The sequence below is a fragment of the Manis pentadactyla genome, chromosome 7, assembly GCF_030020395.1.
Source record: "Manis pentadactyla isolate mManPen7 chromosome 7, mManPen7.hap1, whole genome shotgun sequence".
In the NCBI taxonomy this organism is placed as follows: domain Eukaryota; kingdom Metazoa; phylum Chordata; class Mammalia; order Pholidota; family Manidae; genus Manis; species Manis pentadactyla.
In genome coordinates, this window is record NC_080025.1 from 76,045,856 (window position 1) to 76,070,144 (window position 24,289).

A 24,289-nucleotide genomic window follows, 5' to 3' on the forward strand; every position below is an offset into this window, starting at 1 on the left:
ACTTGATAGGAGGCAAGATACTGAGGACACCTGAGAAGTGGTCTATCAGAGGAGCCAAAGCCAAGACTGCAGGGTTTCCAGTTACTGAGGAAAACCAAGGAGTTTTCTCACTTTCCCCCAGAGTGAAAGGTGGTGACCAGAAGGTTAATATATATGGCCACTTAAGTTTACGAGAATTAGGGAGAGACTTAAAGCAAACAACAGCAGGCCAACTATAATACTTAAGCAAAACATCATTAAATATATATAAAAATAACATTCCAGAAAAGAAAAGTATGATTTAATGCTATATTGAATTTACATACTAATTTGGATCATAGTCACATATCTTCAGCATAAGCCTTCTCAGCTGAGTTTATAGAGTCATGAGATTCTTTGCTGCCTTATGCCTAATTTTCCAGTCTTTGAATTACAAGATTCAAAAGGAATAATAAAATCTAATTAATTAGACAAAGTATTAGAAAATATACTGAGGTCTAGTCAAAGAATTAATTCCATCTAAAGATTCAAATACTGTTTTTCAGCACTGAACCTGTCTCTGTTGTGTCTAATCAGAGCAGGAAGCAGGAATGATTATATTTTTGTGTAATGATGGTTAATTTATACAATTTTCAGACCAATTTTTTCTTAATACATAATAAATAAGCATACTCAATAAATAAATTATTGAATGGGATTCAAATAGTCTTTTTAAGAATTCAGTCCTTAACTGTTTTCACTTGTATACATATTGATTCTACTAAAAGTTCCAAGATTGTTATACTTTAATGCTTGACTAAATAAAGATTATATTTTTTACAAGGAGATTAAAGCACACTACATTATTAAGGAAAGAAGATCAGGCTACAATAGGCATGTAAATGAAAGGGAGAGTTTGGAAGTCAATAGAGGTGAAGAAGACTCACCAGGTCGATTGGAGGGAAATAAGTTACTGCATATCTGCAGTATGTATATGAAAAGTATGTACAAAGGGCAGTTGTACAAAATGAGCGTTTTCAGAGAACTGGAAGTAAAGGTATTTTTTTCTAGCACAAGTCTTTTGGTGATAATCGTTGGGTTATTTTCTGACCATGATTTACTTCATAGAGTCCTCTGGAATGCAGTTAACAACTAGCGTTCTCTCCAAGGGTGGGAAATTGTTATGTTGCAGGCCACATTGCCACTTTGTTTTAATGGCTTTGTGCTTTATTTACCGTAACAATAGACAATAGAGGTCATAAGAATATGTTAGAGCCTCTGAGCTAAAAATAGTGTTGATCTGAAGGGAGGAGAAAGGCCACTATTAAACAAAAATTAGACATTGTACTTCATGATTAGGTTTTATAACAAGACCTTTTATAAATGGCATTACTCCACAGCTTGACCTTATTAGCCATAAGTATAGTCAGTCCCTTCTGAAATGCTTATTCTCCACCAAATTATCTGAGAATTCTCTGTAGCAACACCCTAATAAAGTCACTTTTTCCCAAGTGGGTTTAGAACTGGAGTGGAGTCTGACCAGATCCTTGCTGCTATTGTTACTCTTTGCTATGTGGAAATGAAAACCAGTGCTTTGCAGTTGAGCAGTAGCTGCTGTTCTGTTGTTGACACAGACTCAAATAGGTAGGCATTTGGGGTTCTTACAAGACAGCCCCACTCCTGCACCACTGGGCTCCAACAGAGGGCTGCTTCTAGTGCTCAGCTCCTCCAGGTAATACACAGAACCACTTCCCAGGGATCAGTCAGCCCAAATTCTTATCTCCCTTCCCTCTCCAGGGATTTATATCTGGGGTAATTTTTCCTTTAAAACTTCAAAACTCTAAATTAGAGTCTGATTTCTCCTCTGCTTTCAACATCAGGGCTAGCCCCTTACCCCACTCTTATGAGAGTGTCTGTATGTAATTAGGGCCTTGATTGGAGGCCACTTCGAATGATTCCAGAGCAATTTGGGGCATTTCTTTCAGCAAAGAAAAGGTAGCACTTCCCTGTGCATTTGTAACTAGAAAACAAAACAAACTGAATTACTAATGTTCTTGTAGGAAAAAACTATTTTTAAATGAGCATTCAGAACCCTCTCTAGGCCTCTCTCCACTGGGGAAAGGGGGGACAGGAATGGGGCAGTTGTAGAATATAAAATGTAAAATTAAGAATCTTCAAGAACCATGGCATTCTTAGGACTGCAGATCTCAAATTAAGGTAGAATAAATTGAATTTTAAAATAATAAAGACTAACAGGTTGTTGTGGTGGTATACAGCTTGGGAGAAGCTTGCCAAGTAGACAGTGGCCAGATCACAAAGAGCTTTGTACACTTTGCTGAAGCAATTTGATTGTATCTTGTAGTCAGTTGTAATCAGTGGGAAACAATGAAAAGATTTAAAGATGTATATTTTAAAAAGATCATTGTACAAATATAGGGTTTGAGTGTGGGAAGAAGGATCTGGGGAGATAGGTTGGTTTTCTGTGTTTCAGTGATCTAGGCAAGAGGCTTGGAGAATCATAGCTAAAACAGTAAGAAGCAGGAATGGAGAGGAGACAGGTTTGAAAGAGAAAGAGGTAGAATCAATGGGATGTGGTAGGTGAGGGAAAGAGGAGGGTTTCCAAGATCATGGTCTTCCTAGATTGACTATGGGTAGATGATCCTGTCACTTACCAGGATAGGGGATAGAGAAAGGACCAGTTTTGAGGGAAATGATAAGTTTAACTTTAGACATGTCACATTGGACTCATTTTTAGTTTATCAAAATAATCATGGCTAAAAAAGGTCTATTTCAATGTACTCTAGTTTTTATGGTGTTTACTATGTTGAAGTTTCTGATAATTATGTTTGCAACTGATCTCTTTAAGAACTGTCTAAAGTAACCATTCGTTCTGTAATTTTCTTTGAAACAATAGTTTTAAACAGATGACATTTGCTTTTTTTTTTTTTTTTAACTTTGGTTTTTTCTTCCGTAGTTTATTTGGACACAACTTTAAAAGAAATCTCCTTTAAACCAGGTTTCATAAATTGTGATTTTGGAATACAACTCCTTATCCTCTAATCATGCTATCAGAATGAAGCAGTTTTATAACTTTGCCATAGATCCTAATAGGAAAATAAATATATGATTAAAATTGAGAGACAGCCTGCAAAGAAAACTTTGAAATGTTTTTCCCTGAGGTTATACACTAAGTCATTTATTTTTGTGTTTGTGTCTAATATCCCAAAGTGGTAGGAGTTAGCGAAGCTTATGAGGATGCTGCCAATTGTCTCTGGTTGTTAACTAACTCCAAACCTTGTGCTAACTGTAAGTCTCCAATACAGAAGAATGAGGGATGCAATCACATGCAGTGTGCTAAGGTAAGACATTTTTTGCATTTAGAATCTTAATTTGATTGTTAATCCAAAGAAGAAATGTTACAGCATAAAAATCTTTTTGGATTGCAGATGGATTCTAGGAGATTGTATTCTACATTCTTTGTTCAATAACATAAGTATTGATTTATATTGCTAAAATTTATGCTCATAGTTAATGTTAACAATAAAGTTAAGGATTCAGTGGTATTTGGTCAGAAGATTAGAAATACTTGAATCCTTCCTGATTGTCACCTCCCCTAGTGAAGTCCTGAGAGAGTTTTGTGTATATACAAATAATAATATTAAATAATAAGGTTCTACTTCATATAGATCTCTTACAAAGCTGGCTTTGGAACACATATCTTAGACTTGAGGCCCAAGTCAGGTCTCAGGTAATTAATACCCCTAAGTCCAAATCTAAATCTTGGTGTCTATATATAGATGTCTATATAATAAAAGGACTCAAAGTTAGGGGGCAGACTTTAGGTCTATTAATTAGATCATCAATTAAATAAGTACTTCATTACAGTATTGAAAATGAAAATGCCAATTAAGATCAACTTAGCTGAAAAAAAGCCACATAAATAATTACTGTTAAAAGGCTACTCCTGACTTGTGTACAAAGAAACTACCGTATCTTAGACAAATATTCTAGAATTAGGTTAATTGTATTAATCCATGCCTTATAAAAATAAGTTATTTAAAATTATTGAGAGGACAATGTAATTTTTCTAATTTAGGTTGTGAAACTCAGAGTTAAGAAGATTCCAATGAAATATATCAGTATTTTCTAAGTGTCACTTGATTTTCACACTTGAAGCTAATTATCATTGTTATTATGACTTAAAATATAATGGTAGTTACCAGATTATTTTTATGTGCTTTATTACTATAGAATTAACATAAATGAATTGGCTTAGTGAACAGTAATGATTTCTTAAGAGGGAAGAAGAAAAACATAAAACAATATTCTGACCAAATTGCTCAAAAGTGCTTATTAGCTCACTTGGTCAGGCCAAAATTATTTCATCTATTTGTGGTCTTATCTCCAACATCTGTATTAATTTTTTCTTGGGACTCTGATTCAGGCTACATGTATGTGTGAAGAAATACAGGTTTAGCATAAAAATCAGTGGTTGGGCTACTGATAAAGAGGGAGTTAGTATCCAGCATTACTTTTATTTTCTTCACAGCACATACCAGTAGTAAGTAATTGATGAATATGTATTGAATGAATGAATGAATGAATGTTCATGAATTAATCAGGTTAATGATGTAAGGTAATTTAAACAGATTTTGCTTAAGCTTCTGTTGCATTAAAAGAAACATTTATTTCATAATCCGTAAATGTGGTCTTATTTAATATACTATCTAAAGTATTTGCATTGAACAAAAACTGACAAATAACTCTCACAACATAGAAAACATCTGAAAAGTAATAATCTTGCTACAGGAAAACTTCATGGCTGTAGAGATTTTTTTTATGTAAAGGTAGATAATACAGGTCATGGGTAATTGAATCCATGCTCTAATACAATGGCTAAATCGTACCTTTATTAATGCCTCAGTGTTGATTAAAATTCAGTAAACAGTTTTTGCTTTCTGGAATCAAACATTTTTAAAAGAATCACTAATTTCGCCCAATAAAAATAAATTCATTTATTTTTAAAAACACTATCACTATTCATTTCCCTTTAGTTAACTTTCAGGAGACTACTTAAATTTTTGAATTCTTACACATCTTAAATCACAGTAATTTTCTTCATCTGACTCTGTAAAACTGTATGCTGTAACTAAAAAATAAAAATGATTAAAGTTCTGTATTTTTCTTACCATAGAATATAAAATTTGGCTATTTTGTAGAAAGTTTTGCCACTAATTTTGAGAGATCAATAAAGCTATACTGAAGGGTACTTGTATTAAATCAGGCACAAAATTTTCTTACACCAGGCAACAAAACAACTTGCAGACTGTCATGACCTTGATACAAGTCCACAATTTATTAAGTACATATTTGTGAAGGACTAGACAAGTAAATGCCTTGATGTGTACCAACAATATCGAGATAGAATAAATACTGAAAGAGAAAACCTCATTTAACTAGAAAAGAAACTTAAGAAATGTACAAGACTTATATAAAGATAATTGTAAGATCCTATCCATAGGACACAAAAAATGACAAATGGAAAGATTCGGGGCTACGCCCCCGCCGCCCCCCCGACCTCCCCCCACACCAACCCTCCGTGCCAGTTGCGCCCCACCCGGCACGCTAGCCTTCTGGCCGCCGAGGTCCACGCAGAGCCTGCTCTTCTCCGGCAGCTCCAGAGCGCTCCTTTCCCCGGCTGAGGAGGGAAGCGGGATTGATTTTAGGTCGCGAAGATGGCTGCTGGCTGCCTGCTGGCCTTGACTCTGACACTTTTCCAATCTTTGCTGCTGGGTCCCTCGTCAGAGGAGCCGTTCCCTTCGGGCGTCACAGCACAGCAAGGAGGCAGTTATCTGCAAGCCAGGAAGGTGGCTCTCACCAGGAACCAAATTTGCCATCACCTTCATCTTGGACTTCCAGCCTCCAGAACAGAAAACTGTACTCTCTCAGAAGAGGGGTGCTGAAGAGCTCTTTCCCACAAGGCATTTTCAGGAGGCTCAACGTCCAACTCCATCTCTGAGGCTGACAGATTGGGAAAGCTGGAAATGTATCCCTCATTTCCTTTCACCCTTTCACCTCTTTGCGGGAGGCTCCACACCCACTTCTGCTGTCCTTCCCTCCTGCTTGCCTTTAGGTGTTGGCTGAGGATGGCTTAAGGTAGGAACATTCCAGAACCACTTACATTCTAATGACAGGGCCTGGGAAAACTGCCTGGTGGAATTTCAGGCATGGACCTGCAGTGGGGGAAATCCTATTACTTGATGTCAGGTAGATCTGAGTTTGATTCCCAGCTTTGCTACTAAGGATATGTGGCTTAGGGCAAAATACCTAACCTCACCAAGCCTCTAGTTTTGATCATTTATTTAAAAGAATGACTGAATTTCAGATACTCATGGGGGGAACCTGTTTTGAATTAGGCATCCAGGCCGCCGGCGTCCCACCGGCCGCCTCCTCAGAAGGGATGCACCGCAGCCTTGTGCGGCAACTCGGCGGCTATAGAAGCCTCGTAGTAGCCGCTCTGACTGCTATGCACTGAGCCCCCGTAGGACCTGCCGTCGGGGCTTGGTGAGTGGCAGTCTGACTCCGCGAGGCCACGCGCACCTCTGGAGATGTGAGGCCCGCAGTGGAAGGTGCTGTGGGCAGCTCCGAGCTGAGCAAGCCTGTGGCTGCTGCGGCCTTGGCCCACAGCCCCCTCCAGCCGGGTGTGCGCAGTCCCACCGGGACTTGCTTCCAAGGAGAGCGGCCCATGCGCCAAGCCAGCGGGACAGGGAAAGCCAAAAGTTCAATGTGTAACCTTCAGAATCAGAGTATTTGAGAAGCATCCCCACCTTTGGATGCCAGAGAAAAACTAACAGGCTGGACAGTCTGCTCTGAGATTACCCTGGGATCTTTGATCTTGGCACCCCACCCCCATCTTAAGGAGAACGGTGTCTTTTTAAGTCTGCCATCTGGAACCAAGTGTATTGTATTCCCTGATCTACTATAATCTCAGGACCACCTGGAATCTTGTTTGGCGTTGCCATGGACACAGAGTTCTTAACGCCAGTACTGACTCAGTAGGAGCATCAGGTAAGCGGATCCTGGCCTTGCAGAGTGCAGGGGATCCCAGAAATCCGTCTCTCCCTTGGCCTGTCCTGGTTCTTGGGCCCACTTATCTGAAACAAAAGAAGGCAGAAGCCTCAGAGCTTGGAATACCTACTCTCACTGAGCGTGAGCTGGTGTTCCTGTTCACCTGTAAAGACTATTTACAGATTAATTCTAGATTAAATTCAGCCATAAAACAATACCATGCAGAGATTAAAGGACCCTTTATAACTCTGGTTCATGTGTCAAAAAAGAATAAAGTTATGGGCACCACTTAAGGGTCCTCTGACAACAGTGAGAACAAGGGGAATGATGTAGATGAATTGACATCAGTAATCTCCGATGGAGTCGCCAACGAAAGTAAATAGAACAACTTTCCAAGCCTGATGATGGTGACGAAGGCATCAATTTTCCTAATTCATATTAAGATAAGAAGGCTCTAAAAGCCTTTGCTGTGTCTTCTAGCCAAAATGTCTATAGTAGTTCTGACTGGAATGAGTTCACATCAGCAACCAGTAAGGACATCATCAATGAAAACTCTCTGCTGAGTGATTTGACAGCACTATCCTCAGAGGGAATCTCCAGGGCAGACAGACTCTGACTCATGTGAGCTGGAAAAAGTAATCTGTGTTAGAGCCATGAATTACAGTAAAGTAGAACAACTTTCCAAGCTTGATGATGGTGATGAAGACATCGATTTTCCTAATTAATGTGATAGTGTGAATAAGAGGACTGTGCACTTAATTGTATCATCTTTCACACTCAGAATATTTGGAGTTTTGCTGAACTTTGTGGATTTGTCCCTCATCATTACAGACCTAATTGCCACTGATAACACAATGTATATTCTTTTGGGATTTCATTCCATTTCTTTAGTGATTGCTTTTTTTTTTTTAATGGATGTTCTTCTTTGAGTGTTTGTAAAAGAAATATGATCTTATTTTTCTGATACACTTAACTTGTTAGATGCTGTCATTATTGTAACTCTACTGGTTGATATTATTTATATTTTTTATGACTTTAAGGTTCTTAAAGATATTCCCAGACTGGCAATTTTATTTCAACTTCTATGCCTTATAATTCTGATAAGAGTTTTTCATCTGGCTTATCAAAAAAGACATCTTGAAATGCTGTCCAGAAGGATAATTTCAGGAAATAAATGGCGATACAAGAAGGATGGGTTTAGATCTCACTTACATTACTGAACGTATTATTGCCATGTCATTCCCATCTTCTGGAAAAGCATCTTTTTATAGGAATCCCATCCTATAAAGTTGTACAATTCCTGGATACCACACATCTAAACCACTACCAGGTCTACAGTCTGTGCAGTGAAGGAGGTTATGATCCTAAGTATTTCCATAATAGGATCCATCGAATAATGATTAATGATCACAATGTCCCCTCTCTGAGTGAGATGCTGGCATTCACTAAGGAAGTAGATGAATGGATGGCTCAAGATAATGAAAATATCGTTGTGATTCACTGTAAGGGAGGCAAAGGCAGAACTGGAACAATGGTGTCTGCCTGCCTTACTGCCAGTGAAATATTTAAAACTGCAGAGGACAGCCCTTATTACTTTGGAGAATGACGAACAGATAGCAACACCAGCACTAAATTTCAGGGGGTAGAAACTCCTCCCCCGAGCAGTTATGTTGGCTATTTTGCAGATGTAAAAATTATTTACAAATGGACTCTCCCTCCAGTAAAAGTACTCACAATAAAAAAGCTCATTATATCTTCCAAAAAATGATTTGGATAATCTCCCTAAACTCAAAACATGGAAAATGTACCATCCAGAGTTTGCGGTTGAGATCTATTTTGATGGAGTCATAGCTGATACCTAATTAAGTGCCGTCCCTCTTCTAGGACAGAGTCATGTTCCTCACAATCCCTACTACTTCCTTGTATCTTCTGAACCTAATTCCCCGCTAGCATCCTTGTTTACACACATGTACATATGATTTTTGGAAACCTATTAAATGCATACAAGATTTTAAAAATTAAAAAAGGATTCCATCAGAAATACCAACAGATTTTTATCTAGATCTGCATCTAGATGAGCCAATTCAAAAGTTCATTTGGAAAAAAGCAAGAATAGCTAAGAAAATTCTGAGAAAGAACAGTGAAAAGGAACTAGCCATGTCAAATAGCCATATCATAAAGGATCAGTAATTAAAATAGCATGGTGCTGGCACAGGTCAATGAAACAGAATAGAAAGAAAGCAAAGAAAATTGTCATAGATATATGGGAATTTAGTATGTGGTAAAGGAGGTTTCTCCAAGCAGTAGAGAAACATGGACTGTTGTTCAGTAATGGTATTGAGACAACTGGGCAGCTGTGTGGAAAAAATAAAGTTGAATTCATACTGTATACCCAGATAAATCCTGAACAGCTCAATGATAGAAATGTTTTCTTAAAAATAATATAAACCAGCAAAGTACCAGAGGAAACAAAGACTTGGAATAGGAAGATCTTTCTGACTCAAAATCCGTAAGCATAAGAAAAGTATGTATATTTACACTAGAATGCTCAATGTTGGCATTCTTTGCTAGTTATGGGAATTAAGAAAGTGAAATTTTTAAAAAATGAGAAAATTTATGGCAGCTATTCTACTTAGACACCTTTTAAGTTTGTTCCCAGTTTAAAAACCCATTTATCAAAGCCAGAAGTTTTCAAATAGACTGGTGGAACTTTAAATCTCAAAAGGGAGAATACCTCCATGCTCTTGAAAAATGAAATATTTGTCAGTGTCTGTTTTTATTATTTGAAAGAGTATCCTATTGATATCTTTAAAGATTCCTTGAGATTACTTTATAATACTATGATTTACATTTTAATTTATTCCTATAAGCAATAATTTTAAACTACCCCCACATCTTCACATAGTGCAGATAAGATCGCCACCAGAGGAAACATGAAAAAGAAGGCTTGTCTTTAAGAAGATTTGTACCTGGTCACACAGCCAGGATTGTTTAATCTCTGTAAATTGGTTGACTAGAAATCAGAAAATAATTTGCATATTAACATGGGGAGATGTTTGCATATATGTTTTCTTTTGAAGTGCAAGTATGACTTTTGCTGGATTTGCCTAGAAGAATGGAAAAAACATAGTTCTTCCACAGGAGGTTATTACAGATGTACTCGCTATGAAGTAATCCAGCATGTGGAGGAGCAGTCCAAGGAAATGACTGTGGAGGTAAAGAGAAATGTTTATGCCAAGCTAAGCCACCTACCGCACTGGAAGTATTTTGCATTTCTTTTCCTATCTTCATCATAATGAGGCATTAATTTGAATACACTTTAGAGTAGCCTTTAGTTTAAATAAAATAGCTCTATAAATTTGAGATGATTTTTTTTCCTCTTTGGATTTTGGTGGAGATAAGAAAAGTCTTATGTATCTCAGCGTGCCTCTAATGACTTAAAAACAATTTTAACATACAGTATTATGTTATGGAATATAATAAGCATCGTAGTCTAGTTTGCCTAGCTGTCATAACAAAATACTATAGATTTGAGTGGCTTAAACAACAGGAATTTATTTTTTACAGTTCTGTTGACTAGGAATTGCAAGATCAAGATTCCTGTCTATTTGGTTTCTGGTGATGATGTCTTCTTGTCCTGCAGATAGCTGTCTTTTTGCTGTGTCCTCACATGGTTGACAGATGGGGAGAGCTGTCTCTTCCTCTTCTTAGAACAGCACTTAAGCTCTGTCCCTCTAGGGCCCCACCCTAATTACCTTGCTTAACTCTTATCACCCCACAGCCCTGTCTCCAAATACAGTCACATTAGGGGCTAAGGTTTCAACATAAATTTTCAAGGGACATAGTTCAGTCCATATCAATGAGCAATATAATGAAACATTGAAAATCTGATAAGCATAGGTCTTGAGAGGCATCTTTGCCTTACACTCTGAGATTGTTCAATCATGATTTGTCACAGAGAAAACAAATGCAAGACTTTATTCTGGGAGCCTTAAAATGTATTGTTTATTTTTCTCTCTCAATAGAATAATAAATCTGTATGCATTTATCTATTACTAATAACATTTTTAAGTGATCAAAAAGAAACCAATTTTAAAAGCTAGTACATTTATTCATAAATGTCATTTATGGACTTTTGTTTTCTAGGCTGAGAAAAAACACAAACGATTTCAGGAACTTGACAGATTTATGCACTATTACACAAGATTTAAAAACCATGAGCATAGCTATCAGGTATGTTCCAAATCATTTCAAAGGCATGGAATTATACTGTTGTGAGTAAAAAGATTGACACAACTCATTTATTTCTGTTCCTTTAGTTAGAACAACGTCTTCTTAAAACAGCCAAAGAGAAGATGGAACAATTGAGTAGAGCTCTCAAAGAAAGTAAGTTATATGTGGTATGTGTGATAATTAATATAAAATAGCCTTCCATGCCTATGTCACTTAATTGGTAGGTACTGTTTGGAATCCCCTGAAGCCCAGAGGGTATTGGCATTTGAGGCCTCTGTGATGAGATTTTTCCATTGGCTTACCTCATCTGCTCCTCTTAATGCAGCCTGTGCTGCCAGCAAATAAACATGCATCATAGTTTTGCTCTTACTGTACCACTGCTCATGCTCTACAATATTGGAAAAAGCAGATGGGCCCTAAACGGCATTCCTGACCTAGTCAAAGAACAAGGTTCACATACCACCAAGTTGTCATTTGACTAAATTCCCAAAGATTCTTGAGATGGTTTAGCAGAGTGCCTGATGGAATGAATCAAGTACAGTTTTGGCAGAAATCATCTCACTGGTAAATAATGGAATTTGGAGTGAAAAATGTGAGGTGGGGCTAACTTAAAGTAGAAGTTTGAAAAAAACATTCCTAAAGATGGATTGAGTATTGGTTGCATCATTAGAACGTAATATCTCACAAGTGACCACAAAGAGTACAAGGTCTAGCATGTTTGTTTTAAAAAGCCACATTTTTAAAAGAATCGTAGCTTATGTGATTTTAAAATACAACCAGTTATACTTGTGTTCTCCCTACATAATTAGTAGTACAGCAATAACCTTAAAGTAAAACATGTCAATAACATTTGAGATACATAAGAGTACTCACACCCTTTTCATGAGAATAATTCCATAATTAGTAGTACAGCAATAACCTTAAACTAAAACATGTCAGTAACATCTGAGACTCCTTGTTTTATTATTAGTTCTTAAACTTTAGAATAACATAACTGTATCACACCACATTAAACTCTTGGAGTATTGTCTCCAATAAAAACTGAAGGGATAAACTCCCCACAGCTTCTGCAGCTATTTTTGTGTTTCATCACTGATACATCCTAGTGCTTAGGACGGTTTCCAGCACATAGTAAACATTCAGTAAATATTTGTGGATGTGAATTGCTGCTGCTGTTCTCCCTCTGGAGGTTCTAGACAGCATAGTGAGATATGAAAAATGACTAAAAGAGGCAGGGCTTGAAAAGGAAGAAATAAAACCTCACACACTTTTCAGACATAGCAAGTGAGGAGGGCTGACGGGGGAGTTTAGGGACGGGATTTGCTTTGCTTTTTTTACGTCTTAGTTCAAATACCTGTGATAGGATGGGTATTTTGGAATGGTCTATATAATAGTGTGTGTACATACACATGTGATTTCTTTCTACAGGCATGAAGAATGATCTTATTTTCAAAAGTACTTATAAATTTATATTCTGCCACTAGATTTCTATTTATTTGCAGTTAAGGAAAAAGCTAGAATGCTGTTAATGATTTGGGGGGCAGGTATAACAGTCTCAGGTATTAAAGCAGTTTCTTCCATCATCTTCACCCTTCTTCCCTTTCCCTCCCTGAGATTTTTTTATTTACTAGCATTAGTTATCCAGTTGTTCCCCAAAATGTTGTATTTTTTTTTTCCTTAAAAATGTTGTTTTTGCAACGTCTTCATTATAATTAGTTTTGTTTTTTTTTTTATTTTGGCAAGCAAGCAACCTAGCTAGGCCATTTGTTCTAATTCCTAATTAGCAAAGTTCCACTGGGGAGTTTTAGTGCAGCGTGGAACCTCTGAGTTGACCTAAAGCTGGCTTTGCTTACCAGCAGGGTGAGAACAAGATCCAGGACCTCTGCACACCTCTCCCGATGACTGCCATCAGTGCTGCTGAGCCACTGCAGCGTGTTCACTTGTCACTGCCTGCAAGTGACACATGAGTGTGTTACATAGGGTTTTAGCCTAGTTCAAAGAAATACTGTCATACAGCTGCTTCAAAGAGTTCTTAGGAATCCTTGGGGTGGGGGGCAGTATTTGTTTTTAAGAAAACTTAGTTGTTGAATTAATTTTATAAGAGCATATTTGCAAAAATGTTTTTCACTGTGCCTGCCTCACTTTATAGCTGAAGGAGGCTGTCCAGATACCACTTTCATTGAAGATGCCGTTCACGTGCTCTTAAAAACTCGACGCATTCTCAAGTGTTCTTATCCATATGGATTTTTCTTAGAACCTAAAAGCACAAAGAAAGAAATTTTTGAACTCATGCAAGTAAGATAACTCTTTTAAATTAAATCTGAGTGCAGTTATTATGAAAAATGTATTTTCTCCTTTTCAACTACTGTTTTATCTTATTTGGGTATGATTAGTAAACAATTTCATTTTCATTTTTAGAATGATTTTTAAAGGAAAAGCTACCAGTAATAAACCAAAATTTTCTTTGTGTTTAAATTTGTTGGTCTGCAGAGCTGAAGGAATTCTGAACTATGCTACCATTTCCAGCCATTTCTTTGTTTTAAACTGGGTGAGATCTGAAATCTGGCCTAACTCTGATTATGTAATTAGGAATTTTATCTTCAAAGATGAAACAAACCACATTACATACTAGACAGGAAAGTGGCTATTTACCAATTTATTTAAAAAATATAACTGAGAAAGTTACAGTATTTGAAAAATAAAAATAGCTAAGCCAGCTGACATTACCATAGCTGAACAACTTCTACATTCTATTTTTTTTTGAAGCCACCAAACTTTCTCCTCTTGTTACAGTTTTCATGTCATCCCTTTAAACTGTTCTGTACTAATTTATATCCTATACTTTCTTCAGGTGTTCAGTATTTATTTTCTTCATGAATCTTTCCAGACCTAACTCCTTATCAGAGTGATCTTGCCTTGCCTCAGATTTTTTCTGCATTTACGTATAGTCTGCATCACATGTTATGCATGTTCATGCACCATGCCTTGAAATGTATTAGTTTTTTTTCACGTAGACAAGTTATAAATTCCTTGTAGACATCTGGTATACTCACTGCTTTGTAATCTGTACCAACTACATTGTTACAAATGCCTGTCAAATGGGTGCTGTTTTCTTGAAATTTGCGGACTAGAAATGTATATGTCAAGCATTTCAAAATTTGGGTTAATTTCTGACTTTAAAAGAGTTAAATTTAACTGAGAAAACAGATAGACACTGGATTCGCTATTGACTGCCCCACTCAGCCTGTAATCTTTTTTCTTTTCCTCTTCTTACCATAGACAGACCTAGAAATGGTCACTGAAGACCTTGCCCAAAAAGTCAATAGGCCTTACCTTCGCACACCCCGCCACAAGATCATCAAGGCAGCATGCCTTGTACAGCAGAAGAGGCAAGAATTCCTGGCATCTGTGGCTCGAGGAGTTGCTCCTGCAGACTCACCAGAAGCTCCAAGGCGCAGGTAAAAAGGAACACACTGTGGAAATCATCCTTTCTCCAGCCACAATGCCAACAGGTTTTTTTTTTTTATCTGAGTAAGGTTCATATTCCTGGAAGTTACTTATACCTAAAATATGGGTAGCTGATAAAAGTATTTTAACTTCTTTTTAGTGATTTCCCCCCCTTGCTATTTCTATTTTTCTTGTTATATTTTGCTTGTCATTGTGTAGTTTCTCAGACTTAACTAGTCTGGGTTAATTTCACACTTGAGTGAACTTATAATTCAAACAGTAATCTAATGTGTAACTTCAAATATGTAACGCATGCAGCAGTAAGACAGTCACAGACATCTAATGATGCAGAGCTTGGAAGCTGGCTGACTCATCATGGTCATATTTGTATTTTTGTGAGAAGAGGTTGTGAAAAAATGAGACATCTATTAGCAGAGTTATTTGGGTGACCCCTATTCATCCATTAAAGAACAGTTGGGGTTCAGCTGTTTTATTTCAGATACTTACACTGCTTCTTCCATTATAAATGGAAGCATATTTTCTTATTGATAATAATTAGAAGTTCTTTTGACCCTATTTTTACATAAACACTGATAAAACTGGAAGTAGTCATAAAATACTCGTATTATAGGATGGTGATTTTTATTTTTCACCATTTTACACAAACATAAAACAACTTAGAATTTGAAAAAAATAATGAAAGTATCATTCTAATTATAGTCAATACTTGATCTATTTTGCTTAAGCAGTTCCAAGGACAGGAATTAAAAGTAATGTTCAAAGAGCAAGGGTCTGATTGTTTGTGCTTTGTAGTATGGATAATAAACCAAATGGTATGTCTAATTTCTTCATAGTTTTGCTGGTGGAACATGGGATTGGGAATATTTAGGATTCGCATCACCTGAGGTAATTGTTTCTGTGGGGGCTTGGAGTTTTTTTTCTTTTGCTAATTTTTCCTTATTGCAGTCCTGTTTGCATTTGCATCTCATCTATTCTATAGCCTTCTGAGATTGTCAGCAATGTTTTCTCTTCTTTTATCACAAAAATATCTCAGCAGAGCCTGCATTTAGCCTCTTATGGTACTGAGTTATCACATTATTAAATGCATCCCCTCTTTATCATTTTTAATTACTAGATAGTCAGAATTAAGACCAATTTAGAGCATATATTTTTGTAAAATATGTTCCAATTTGTTAATAGAGATATAAATGTATTTATTAGAAATACATCTCTAGTTGTAATATTGCTGAATCTATACAAAACTGAAATAGACAGTCTATTTACTGCAGTGACCTGACAGATTTTGCTAAGGTGGAAACTTGCCATTAATTAGCAAATCAGTTGCTGAGGTGGAAACTTGACATGAATAATGTTTATGCAGAAAGAAATGATTTGCTTAGTTGCCTTCTGCTTCTCTTTAAGATTTTCAAGCTTTTCTTGATTTTGTTGTTATGCTGTTTTAAAATAAAGGTCTAAAATACTAACATTTTAATAGCAGTTGCGGCAAATAAAAATAAGATAGGATGAAAATCTTAATCACATTGCTGTTTCTGATATTTAAATTGCCACTGTCACTGCTGAGTCTGAGTTTAACTGGTTTTAGCAGTTCCATCTACTACTATCTCTCCCTCCTTGCTCCTTAAAAAACATACACATGCACCAATACTTTTATTATAATAAACTTTAAACTTAATTCTTAGAAGGGGGAAGGACAAACAATGAAATCTTTATCATTTATAGCTCAGTTGTCATCTGCAAGTGAAACACAGTGAGATTGATTATTATCCAGAAATGACTGTGGCTTATTTAAATCAGATACTTTGTGTTTTCAGTTGCTGGGGATACTTGCAGTCACCTTGTGGCTTTTTGTATTGGTAGATATATCCAAGAAAGTACTGACATGAGAAGGCAATTTGTTTGTAGAGCCCCTGATATGGAAATTTTTAATTCACTTAAATTGAAAAAAAAATGAATGGAATTTCTATTTTAAAGCAAATTACAAACTTTTTCTTTACTTGATCCTGTGTGTATTATTTCTCTGATATAATTACAGCTTTGGGAACATTGTGAAAATTTTTCACCTAAAAGGAAGAATAAACAGACTTCAATTATCAAAAAAAAAAGAGTACAAAAGATTTCTTTATTTTAAGGTAGAAACACAATTTAGCAAAAATGAAACCTTTACCAGCATATTCACATCACTTACACATCATCTTGTGGCGTCTGTCTCTGAAGTAACTTTAGGAATCCTGAGATACTGTCCTTGAATATTGTAGGCCTGCTAATATGATCACACAGACTCATAGAAAGGCTTGCCACTTCACATAAGAATATTTATAAAATTTTTGAGCTCTTATTCTCCAGAGTTTGGTAACTGTCAAACTATAAATAAATAACATTTCCTTCTCAAGTTTATTTTTTATGAGTTAATAAATTGTATAAGACTTACTTAACTCACTCTTGCTTTTCTCTTCTTTAATGTCTTTGACATATTGAAGCACCAAGCTTTTATGTAAACCTTATTATAAGTCTAAAGAATTACCACACAGGGTGAAGCTTTAAAATTCTAAATGTGTATCGCTATAAAGTAACTGCCAAAATTATGTCTTTAAAAGGTAGCTCTTGGTCTTATATAGACTCTGAAGAAATAACAATGTTGATAATTTCCAGTGGACTTTTAAGTTGAATCTGTATTTTTTCAGTATAGTTAATTCCATCTTATTGTTTTTTAATTAAATTGAATGAGTCAGTGACAAGTGTAAGTATTCATTTTGTACCACTTTAAAGGCAGTGGAGCACAGAGGAAAAATTTAAGGGACAACTGAATTCAAGGTCTAGCCCTATAACTTATTAGACCTTAGGCTATGTTCTTTCTTAAATGGGGATGGTGATATGTACCCCATGTAAGTTCTGGAAGGATTGAAGCATCTTTAAGTCACTGACAAAATTAGTGCTCAATAAATGGTGGCTAGTATTAATTAAAACAAAGAAACTCCTGGTAGCTTTTCCCTATAAATGGTAGAACTTCCAGTCTTCTTTATAGCCATAATATTGTTAAGCCATTTGAGGTAGCTGGACTAAAGCCTTGTCCTTACTGAAAGATCTCAGGAATCCTTGGAGATTTTCAGATAACTTGAATTTTATGAGATCATTTTATGCCTAATACATCATAAAAGAAGGCCATTTGAGTTTTCTATCAGAATAATTATAAATACAATTATAACAAGTTTCCTTTATAGTTGTTTTTAAACTATTAGTTTTCTTATATTAGAAATGTGTGTTTTCTATGGTTGGTAATAGTTTAATTCAGCAAAACTTTGTACCATCATCAAGTGTACAAATAAACAGATTCTCCCTAAATATAAATTTTGAACTTAAATAAAATATTCATGCCATCTTTGTCTAAGAAATGTGGTGGTCCTCAGTGGTGCAAAGAGCCAGTCATGTTTTTGGATCATGGGTTCCCAGGATAAAGGAATTGATACCCCCGCACAGCAGGTAATTTAAAGAACCTCAGTAATCCTCTGAGCACTTGCCAGTATCTCTCGTTCATTGATTTCTAACCTGGTTGGATGCCTCCCCACTCTCGTTAGAGCCCAACTGCTTACATGGATGAAGGAGTTTAGATAAATTTAACCAGAGTGATATGACATGAAAATTTTATTTATGATGTAAAACTTGTCTTTGTTTCTTCCATTACTTTCACAATATAAGCATATTGAGTATTTTGGGGTAACCATAATAATCATAAACCTAAGTATTTTAGTGATTAACACTGGAAGATTCTAAAATAGCTCTCAAAATTAGCCTTTTTATGCTGGTGTCATGCACACTGTCCTCTCTTCTAGTCTTCTGTTACTGAAATCTGGAAAAGTGCATTTGTACCCATGTAATAACAAGTAGTCCCGGGTCCTGCCTCTGGTAATGGCAGACCCACTTTAAACTATTTCACAAATGTCACGTAGACTCAGAGATGTCTGCCCAAATCTGTGTTTTTCTAATGTGCTAAATAAAAACACTTTCCCTTGCTTGCATTGTAAATAACCCCCCATATTAGCTAATACAGGAAGGAAGCCAGATAATATCTTATTTTAAAGCTAACCTAGTCATTTTGACTTGTATGTATGGTATACTGTAGTCCCAAAGAATACAAAATCTAACAATCTGACAAGTACCTAATAGTGTATGCTTTTCTTTCTTTCCTTTTTTTTTCTGTTGCATATATCACAGCCACTTGTTAAAAACCATGCTTCCAAGGGAGAACCCAACTTACATTAGTAAAGTCGTTATGGTATTAGTTATAGTACTATATAATAAAACCAAAATATATGAAGTAGGCTTAGGTATGATCTAGCACTGGAGCTTGCAAGTATTCCCAGGTTATCCAGGCAATTGTAATGACTTTTCTTTTTTTTTAAGTTCTTTTTCTATTTTACCTTTTCTGTTCCCTTGGCATGGCAAAACCCAAAGTTTCTTTTCCTAAAGCTAAGTGATTTTATAATCTGTATATAAAATCACTCATTTTTTTCTCCTGGAAAAAGTTTGGTGTTTGTTTTATTTGCGTTAAAAAATTGCATGCTCTCCTGTATTTTATAACCTTTGGTTTATGCAGGAATATGCTGAATTTCAGTATCGGAGACGGCACAGACAGCAGCGCCGTCGAGGAGATGTGCACAGCCTGCTTAGTAATCCTCCAGACCCTGATGAGCCAAGTGAAAGCGCTGTAGGTAAGCTCTTGGGCTGGGTATGTTTTAATTTCTTAGTTCTCTTGAATGTATTCTTAAAACTGACTAATCTAAGTGTTTGTAAAAGAGTTTGTTACTTAGACATATGATGTTTATGCAGGTGCTTTGATGGCACAGGACACAGTAAAGCAGGGGGATTGAGAACATGGACTGTGGAGTCAGACAAACCTGGGTTTGTGACTCCATTTCTGCTGATAATCTGCATGAAACCTTAATCAAGTCACTTCACCTCTCCAAGCTTCAGTCTCCTCCTTCTAAGGGGGCTGTGATCAGTGCCTTTGTGGGCTCACTGTGCTCATTAAATGAGATAATGTATATAAGCTCTTTAGCACTCGTAGCGCCTTAGTGAGCACTCAGTGATTGTGGCTGCTGATTACTGTTACCATGCACATGGGATATTTTTCACGTAGCCTCAGTGTTCCTATAAACATTCTGTCAAAGAAAAAATGTCTAGTATTAGACATAATTTATTTTAATTACCAATCTTTAAATGTTAAATTGTTAATTGAAAATCTTCAAACTTTAATGTCAGTAGATCATCTTTAATAAGTCAAGATCAGTGGACTAAAGATCTGCTGTTTGGGCTATTGTAATTCCCAAATTCTTTAGTTTTAAGAACTCTGAAAACTAAACACCTTTGTTATTGCTTCAGGAAAAAAAAAAAAGGGATGGTAGTGTTTGCATTTATGAACAGAACAATATATAGTATAAGCAAAAGTGTAAATAACAATCATGGGATTGAAGCAACAGTATTAGATATATTTTTTGCTTATGACGAGACAAATACGGGTGTGAAATCTCTGAAAGATTAAGAGAACATGTGACCACAGGTTTGCACCAGCACCAAATCATGAATTGCCCTAAAAAGGTGTATGAAGTTTTGTATGACTAAGTTGTCACTGGTACCACTTGCTTTGAAACAGATATTACTGAAGGTGGCAGCGGCCGCAGGCCTGGTGCCTCAGTGGTAAGTTCTGCATCCATGAGTGCGCTGCACAGTTCCTCCCTGCGTGACTACGCCCCTACCAGTCGCTCTGAAAACCAAGACTCTCTTCAGGTAGCCTTCCTGAGCAACCTTATTTTCCCTGCTTTTGCTCTTTTCTCTCTTGTTTAGCTTGGCTTCCTATTTTCACTTTCACTGCTTTCCTTTTTCTTCCTTCCACTCTACAACCTTTTTTCAGAGATATACTACAGGAAAAGATGCCCATAATTCAGATTTATCTTTAGGATTTTTTTTTTCCTTTAGCATGGGTAGGTGAAATCTTATTTGATTTGAATAGATATAATAATTATTCTATATAAATTGAGGTAATATTGTCTGTTTGGTAAAAGACCAGTAGTAAACTACATTTAAATGATTAGGTTAAATCATTTTTCCTTTTGAATTTTAAAGTGATTTTACTTTCTGTTGCCTCAGGCTCTGAGTTCCTTGGATGAAGATGATCCTAATATACTTCTTGCAATACAGTTATCACTGCAAGAATCTGGGCTGACCATCAATGAGGAAAATAGAGATTTCCTCGATAATGAAGCATCATTAGGAGCAATAGGCACCTCTTTACCTTCCAGGCTGGACTCAGTCCCCAGAAACACAGATAGCCCTCGGGCTGCATTGAGTAGCTCTGAGCTGTTGGAACTCGGTGACAGCCTCATGAGACTAGGAACAGAGAGTGACCCGTTTTCAACTGACACATTGAGTTCACACCCTCTCAGTGAGGCACAAAGTGAATTCTATCCCTCATCCAGTGACCCTGACTCAGCTGGCCAGGACACCAACATCAGTGACAATCTTCTTGGCAATATCATGGCTTGGTTTCATGACATGAATCCTCAGAGTATTGCCCTCATTCCTCCAGCGGCTACAGAAGTCAGCACAGATCCCCAGCCCCCGTGTGTCAAAGATGGGTCAGAAGGTATGCCGGATGTGGAACTGGTGCCTCCAGAAGAAGAGTCAGCATTTGAAGATGCTATAGTCAGTGAGGGTACAGGAACCCAAACAGAAGAAGAAAATCCTTTGGGAGAAAATATTCTGGCTGGGGAAGCAGCATCTCAGGCTGGTGACAGTGGTAATGAGGCAGCCAGCAAGGGGGATGGTTCGGATGTTTCAAGTCAAACACCTCAAACCTCAAGTGATTGGCTTGAGCAAGTACACTTAGTGTGAACTGCACACCTCTGGACTCTAAATGAATTGCAGGTACAGATGGTAAAGTAGTGGAGTATGCTTTCCAGAGACTTGATCCACTTAATTCCAACTCAATTACAAACCACTGATACTAGGATTGAATACAAAGGAATTCTCTTAAATGGTAGCTTCATTTCTGATTCTAACCTTAAAGGGAATTTCTTTTGTATTTAATTGGATAGCTTTTCTCCTTCTGCTGGCAAAAAGAAGGGCAGAAAGAGACACAATGGAATAAATAGGTTAGATTCCACAGTCTAAGAAAATGCAGTCCTCTGTTTAGCCTGCGGTCGGCAATACTTAAATTGAACATTTAAAGGCTTACTCCCTAATCCTTGGGTGGTTTTTCCTTTAAAAAAAATTGTTTTCTTCATTCTAGAAGTTACTTTGGATAGATCAAATAGCATTTCATTCCTCAGTCTCTTTGTGCTCTTCCATTACTATCTTCTTTCCTTTTTGTCTGAGCAGTGTGACTTGAGGTATCCCAGGCTTCTCTTTAGTGCTGCATCTACCACTGTGTAATTAATTTTAATTTTCATATGAATCAGATTTCTTGTCATGTCTATTTATAGTCCTCTCGTGCCAAACTCTGACTCGTGCGCTAACAAGGCGTGAAGGTGTGTGGTGTCCTCGAAGGCTCCAGGGCAGTCTCAGTCTTCTCCGGAGCAAAGGGTGCCACTTGCTGGCAATGATATTCCAGAATTTTATGGACTTTTGTTGCCATGGAGACTGCATTTAAATAAATGTAGCCTGTAGCTTAAGTTAACTAAACCTAATGCTGCTGTTAAAAACAGTTTATTTTAATATTAAAATACAGTTGATTAGCAACAGCGGTGCTGTATTTTAAGAGACACTTTATTGAAAGTGCAATCATAGTTCTTTGTTTTCACAGTTTTACAGTGCATTCTAATTACTAATGGGTGCAATTACTTTTAATGGTAAGTGTTTTATAAAATAGAAAAAAGTGGAGTTTTCATGAGTTATAGTAAATCCCACAATTATTAAAAAATTCAGTAAACATCCTGCGCAACATGTTACCGTGCCTTTGCCTAACCTAAAATGGATAGTTGCCAGTTAAATAAGTAATTCAAATTTCAGTGTCTCTTCTGAAGTAACTATGTTATGAATTGCAAAGACCTCCATAAAACCACCCATGGCCTTGCCTTTACAGTAAATATAACAACTAAATGTTGAATCAGTTTGTTTGCCTAAATAGCAAATGCTGACATATGTTTGTTCTCTTGCACAATACTCATTTGCTGTGTGATTACTGTTTAGTGTTGAAAAAAATCAACTTCCTAGTTATCAGTGTCTTACTGTGAAGAAAATACTGGTCTTAGTTGTAATTAAGATACAATGGTACAGTGCGTAATTAAAACTAGAGTAAAATGTTGGAATGGCTGTTTTACTTACATATTATGAAAACTAGCATAATATAAGCAAAATAGATATGCAACACTCCATCTAATGTTTTGCCAGATTCTTACCAGAAATCTACAGATATCAAAATTCAGTACCAAGTTTGTACAGGCAAGTCCTGGGCTGGGTGAAAGGTTATCTTAGTATGAATATCCACATGAGTTGTAATTATGGCTTTTGATTACTTTTTTTCCCCCAAGAAATCTGCTTTTGGAATGTTCTTATACTTCAAATCCATATGGCTAGGACATTATATGACAGTATTTCATATTCCCTGGGTTCCCCTCAGATAAACTGTGTGGGATTACTCCTATGCCATGGATATCAAAGGTCCACATTAGTTTTTTTATTTCCTCAGTTAAAAGAAACATTGATATCAATCCCCATTACAATTAGTTGGGGAAAATATTAACTTTATCTACAGTGTATTACTGTATATTAAACTGAAATAGTCCATTAAAGGATTTTTTTTACAGACTTAGTTTGGATTAAAAATATAAACACCGATCAGTTTTTAAACCAAGTTGTAATTTTTTGATAGAAGGAGCCTTTATATCCCATTGAGGCGCCTTGCGAAGCTGCAGCGAGGTGAGAGTGCTGGGTGTGAGGAGTGGGGGGTTGGGGGGGACAGGCTCCCGTTCCTGGCCCCTGTGCAGTGCCCTTTGTTTCTGTGCTGCTCTCTCCTGAGCATAAGAAAGAACCATTATCCAATTTGTATTTCCTTGGTACATATTTTAAAAACAACACAGTCATTGACTTTACAATTCAGAAATAAAGTTTGGCAAAGCCTATTTTGTAAACAAGTTAATTTTATAATGTAAAAAAAAAGAAATTACTCTAACCTTGTCTTGTTATTTGCACTTTCATAGTCTATACTTGATACATTCCCACTTTATATACAGTAGGATTCTACAGACGTGTAGATGTTTGGCCAAATGAATGCTGTTAATAATATGTAAAATTCTTTGATTAAACATTTATTACTTAAACTTCACTTTTGTCTCATTACATTATAGACTTTGTTTTAATTAGTCAGGAAGCTGATTTTCTTCAAATTAGATTCCCTCCAATATGATGGGATTAATTTGGTTCTTTCATGTAATTGATTAGTGCCTAATATTTTTTAACCAGCCCACTTACTGAGCATTTTATACACCAAAGATGAGCCCCAAATCATTGTGTGACAATGTGTTACAACATTGTAACTTCAGTGCTCTGTTTATTTTCATCACTGTAGTTT

At 36.5% G+C, this 24,289-nt stretch overlaps 1 protein-coding gene and 1 pseudogene across 6 annotated transcripts in view; both read left to right on the top strand.

Annotated features, from left to right (window-relative positions):
* The window catches only part of ANKIB1 (ankyrin repeat and IBR domain containing 1), a 163,939-nt gene extending 139,896 nt beyond the window's left edge, over positions 1 to 24,043 (top strand). For 4 of the 6 annotated variants that reach the window (XM_057504515.1, XM_057504516.1, XM_036879243.2 and 1 more), the window contains 10 exons: positions 3,187 to 3,317; positions 10,107 to 10,241; positions 11,173 to 11,259; positions 11,346 to 11,412; positions 13,409 to 13,554; positions 14,539 to 14,717; positions 15,561 to 15,612; positions 19,319 to 19,433; positions 20,375 to 20,508; positions 20,869 to 24,043. In XM_057504515.1, the coding sequence (XP_057360498.1) occupies positions 3,187 to 3,317; positions 10,107 to 10,241; positions 11,173 to 11,259; positions 11,346 to 11,412; positions 13,409 to 13,554; positions 14,539 to 14,717; positions 15,561 to 15,612; positions 19,319 to 19,433; positions 20,375 to 20,508; positions 20,869 to 21,612 (1,790 nt within the window). In that variant the 3' untranslated portion in view covers positions 21,613 to 24,043. The remainder of the gene's footprint in view (positions 1 to 3,186; positions 3,318 to 10,106; positions 10,242 to 11,172; positions 11,260 to 11,345; positions 11,413 to 13,408; positions 13,555 to 14,538; positions 14,718 to 15,560; positions 15,613 to 19,318; positions 19,434 to 20,374; positions 20,509 to 20,868) is intronic. The other 2 variants (XM_036879245.2, XM_036879244.2) reach the window with 2 other exon arrangements.
* On the top strand, positions 6,747 to 10,098 carry LOC118909100 (phosphatidylinositol 3,4,5-trisphosphate 3-phosphatase TPTE2-like; annotated as a pseudogene).
* Positions 24,044 to 24,289: the final 246 nt, after the last annotated feature.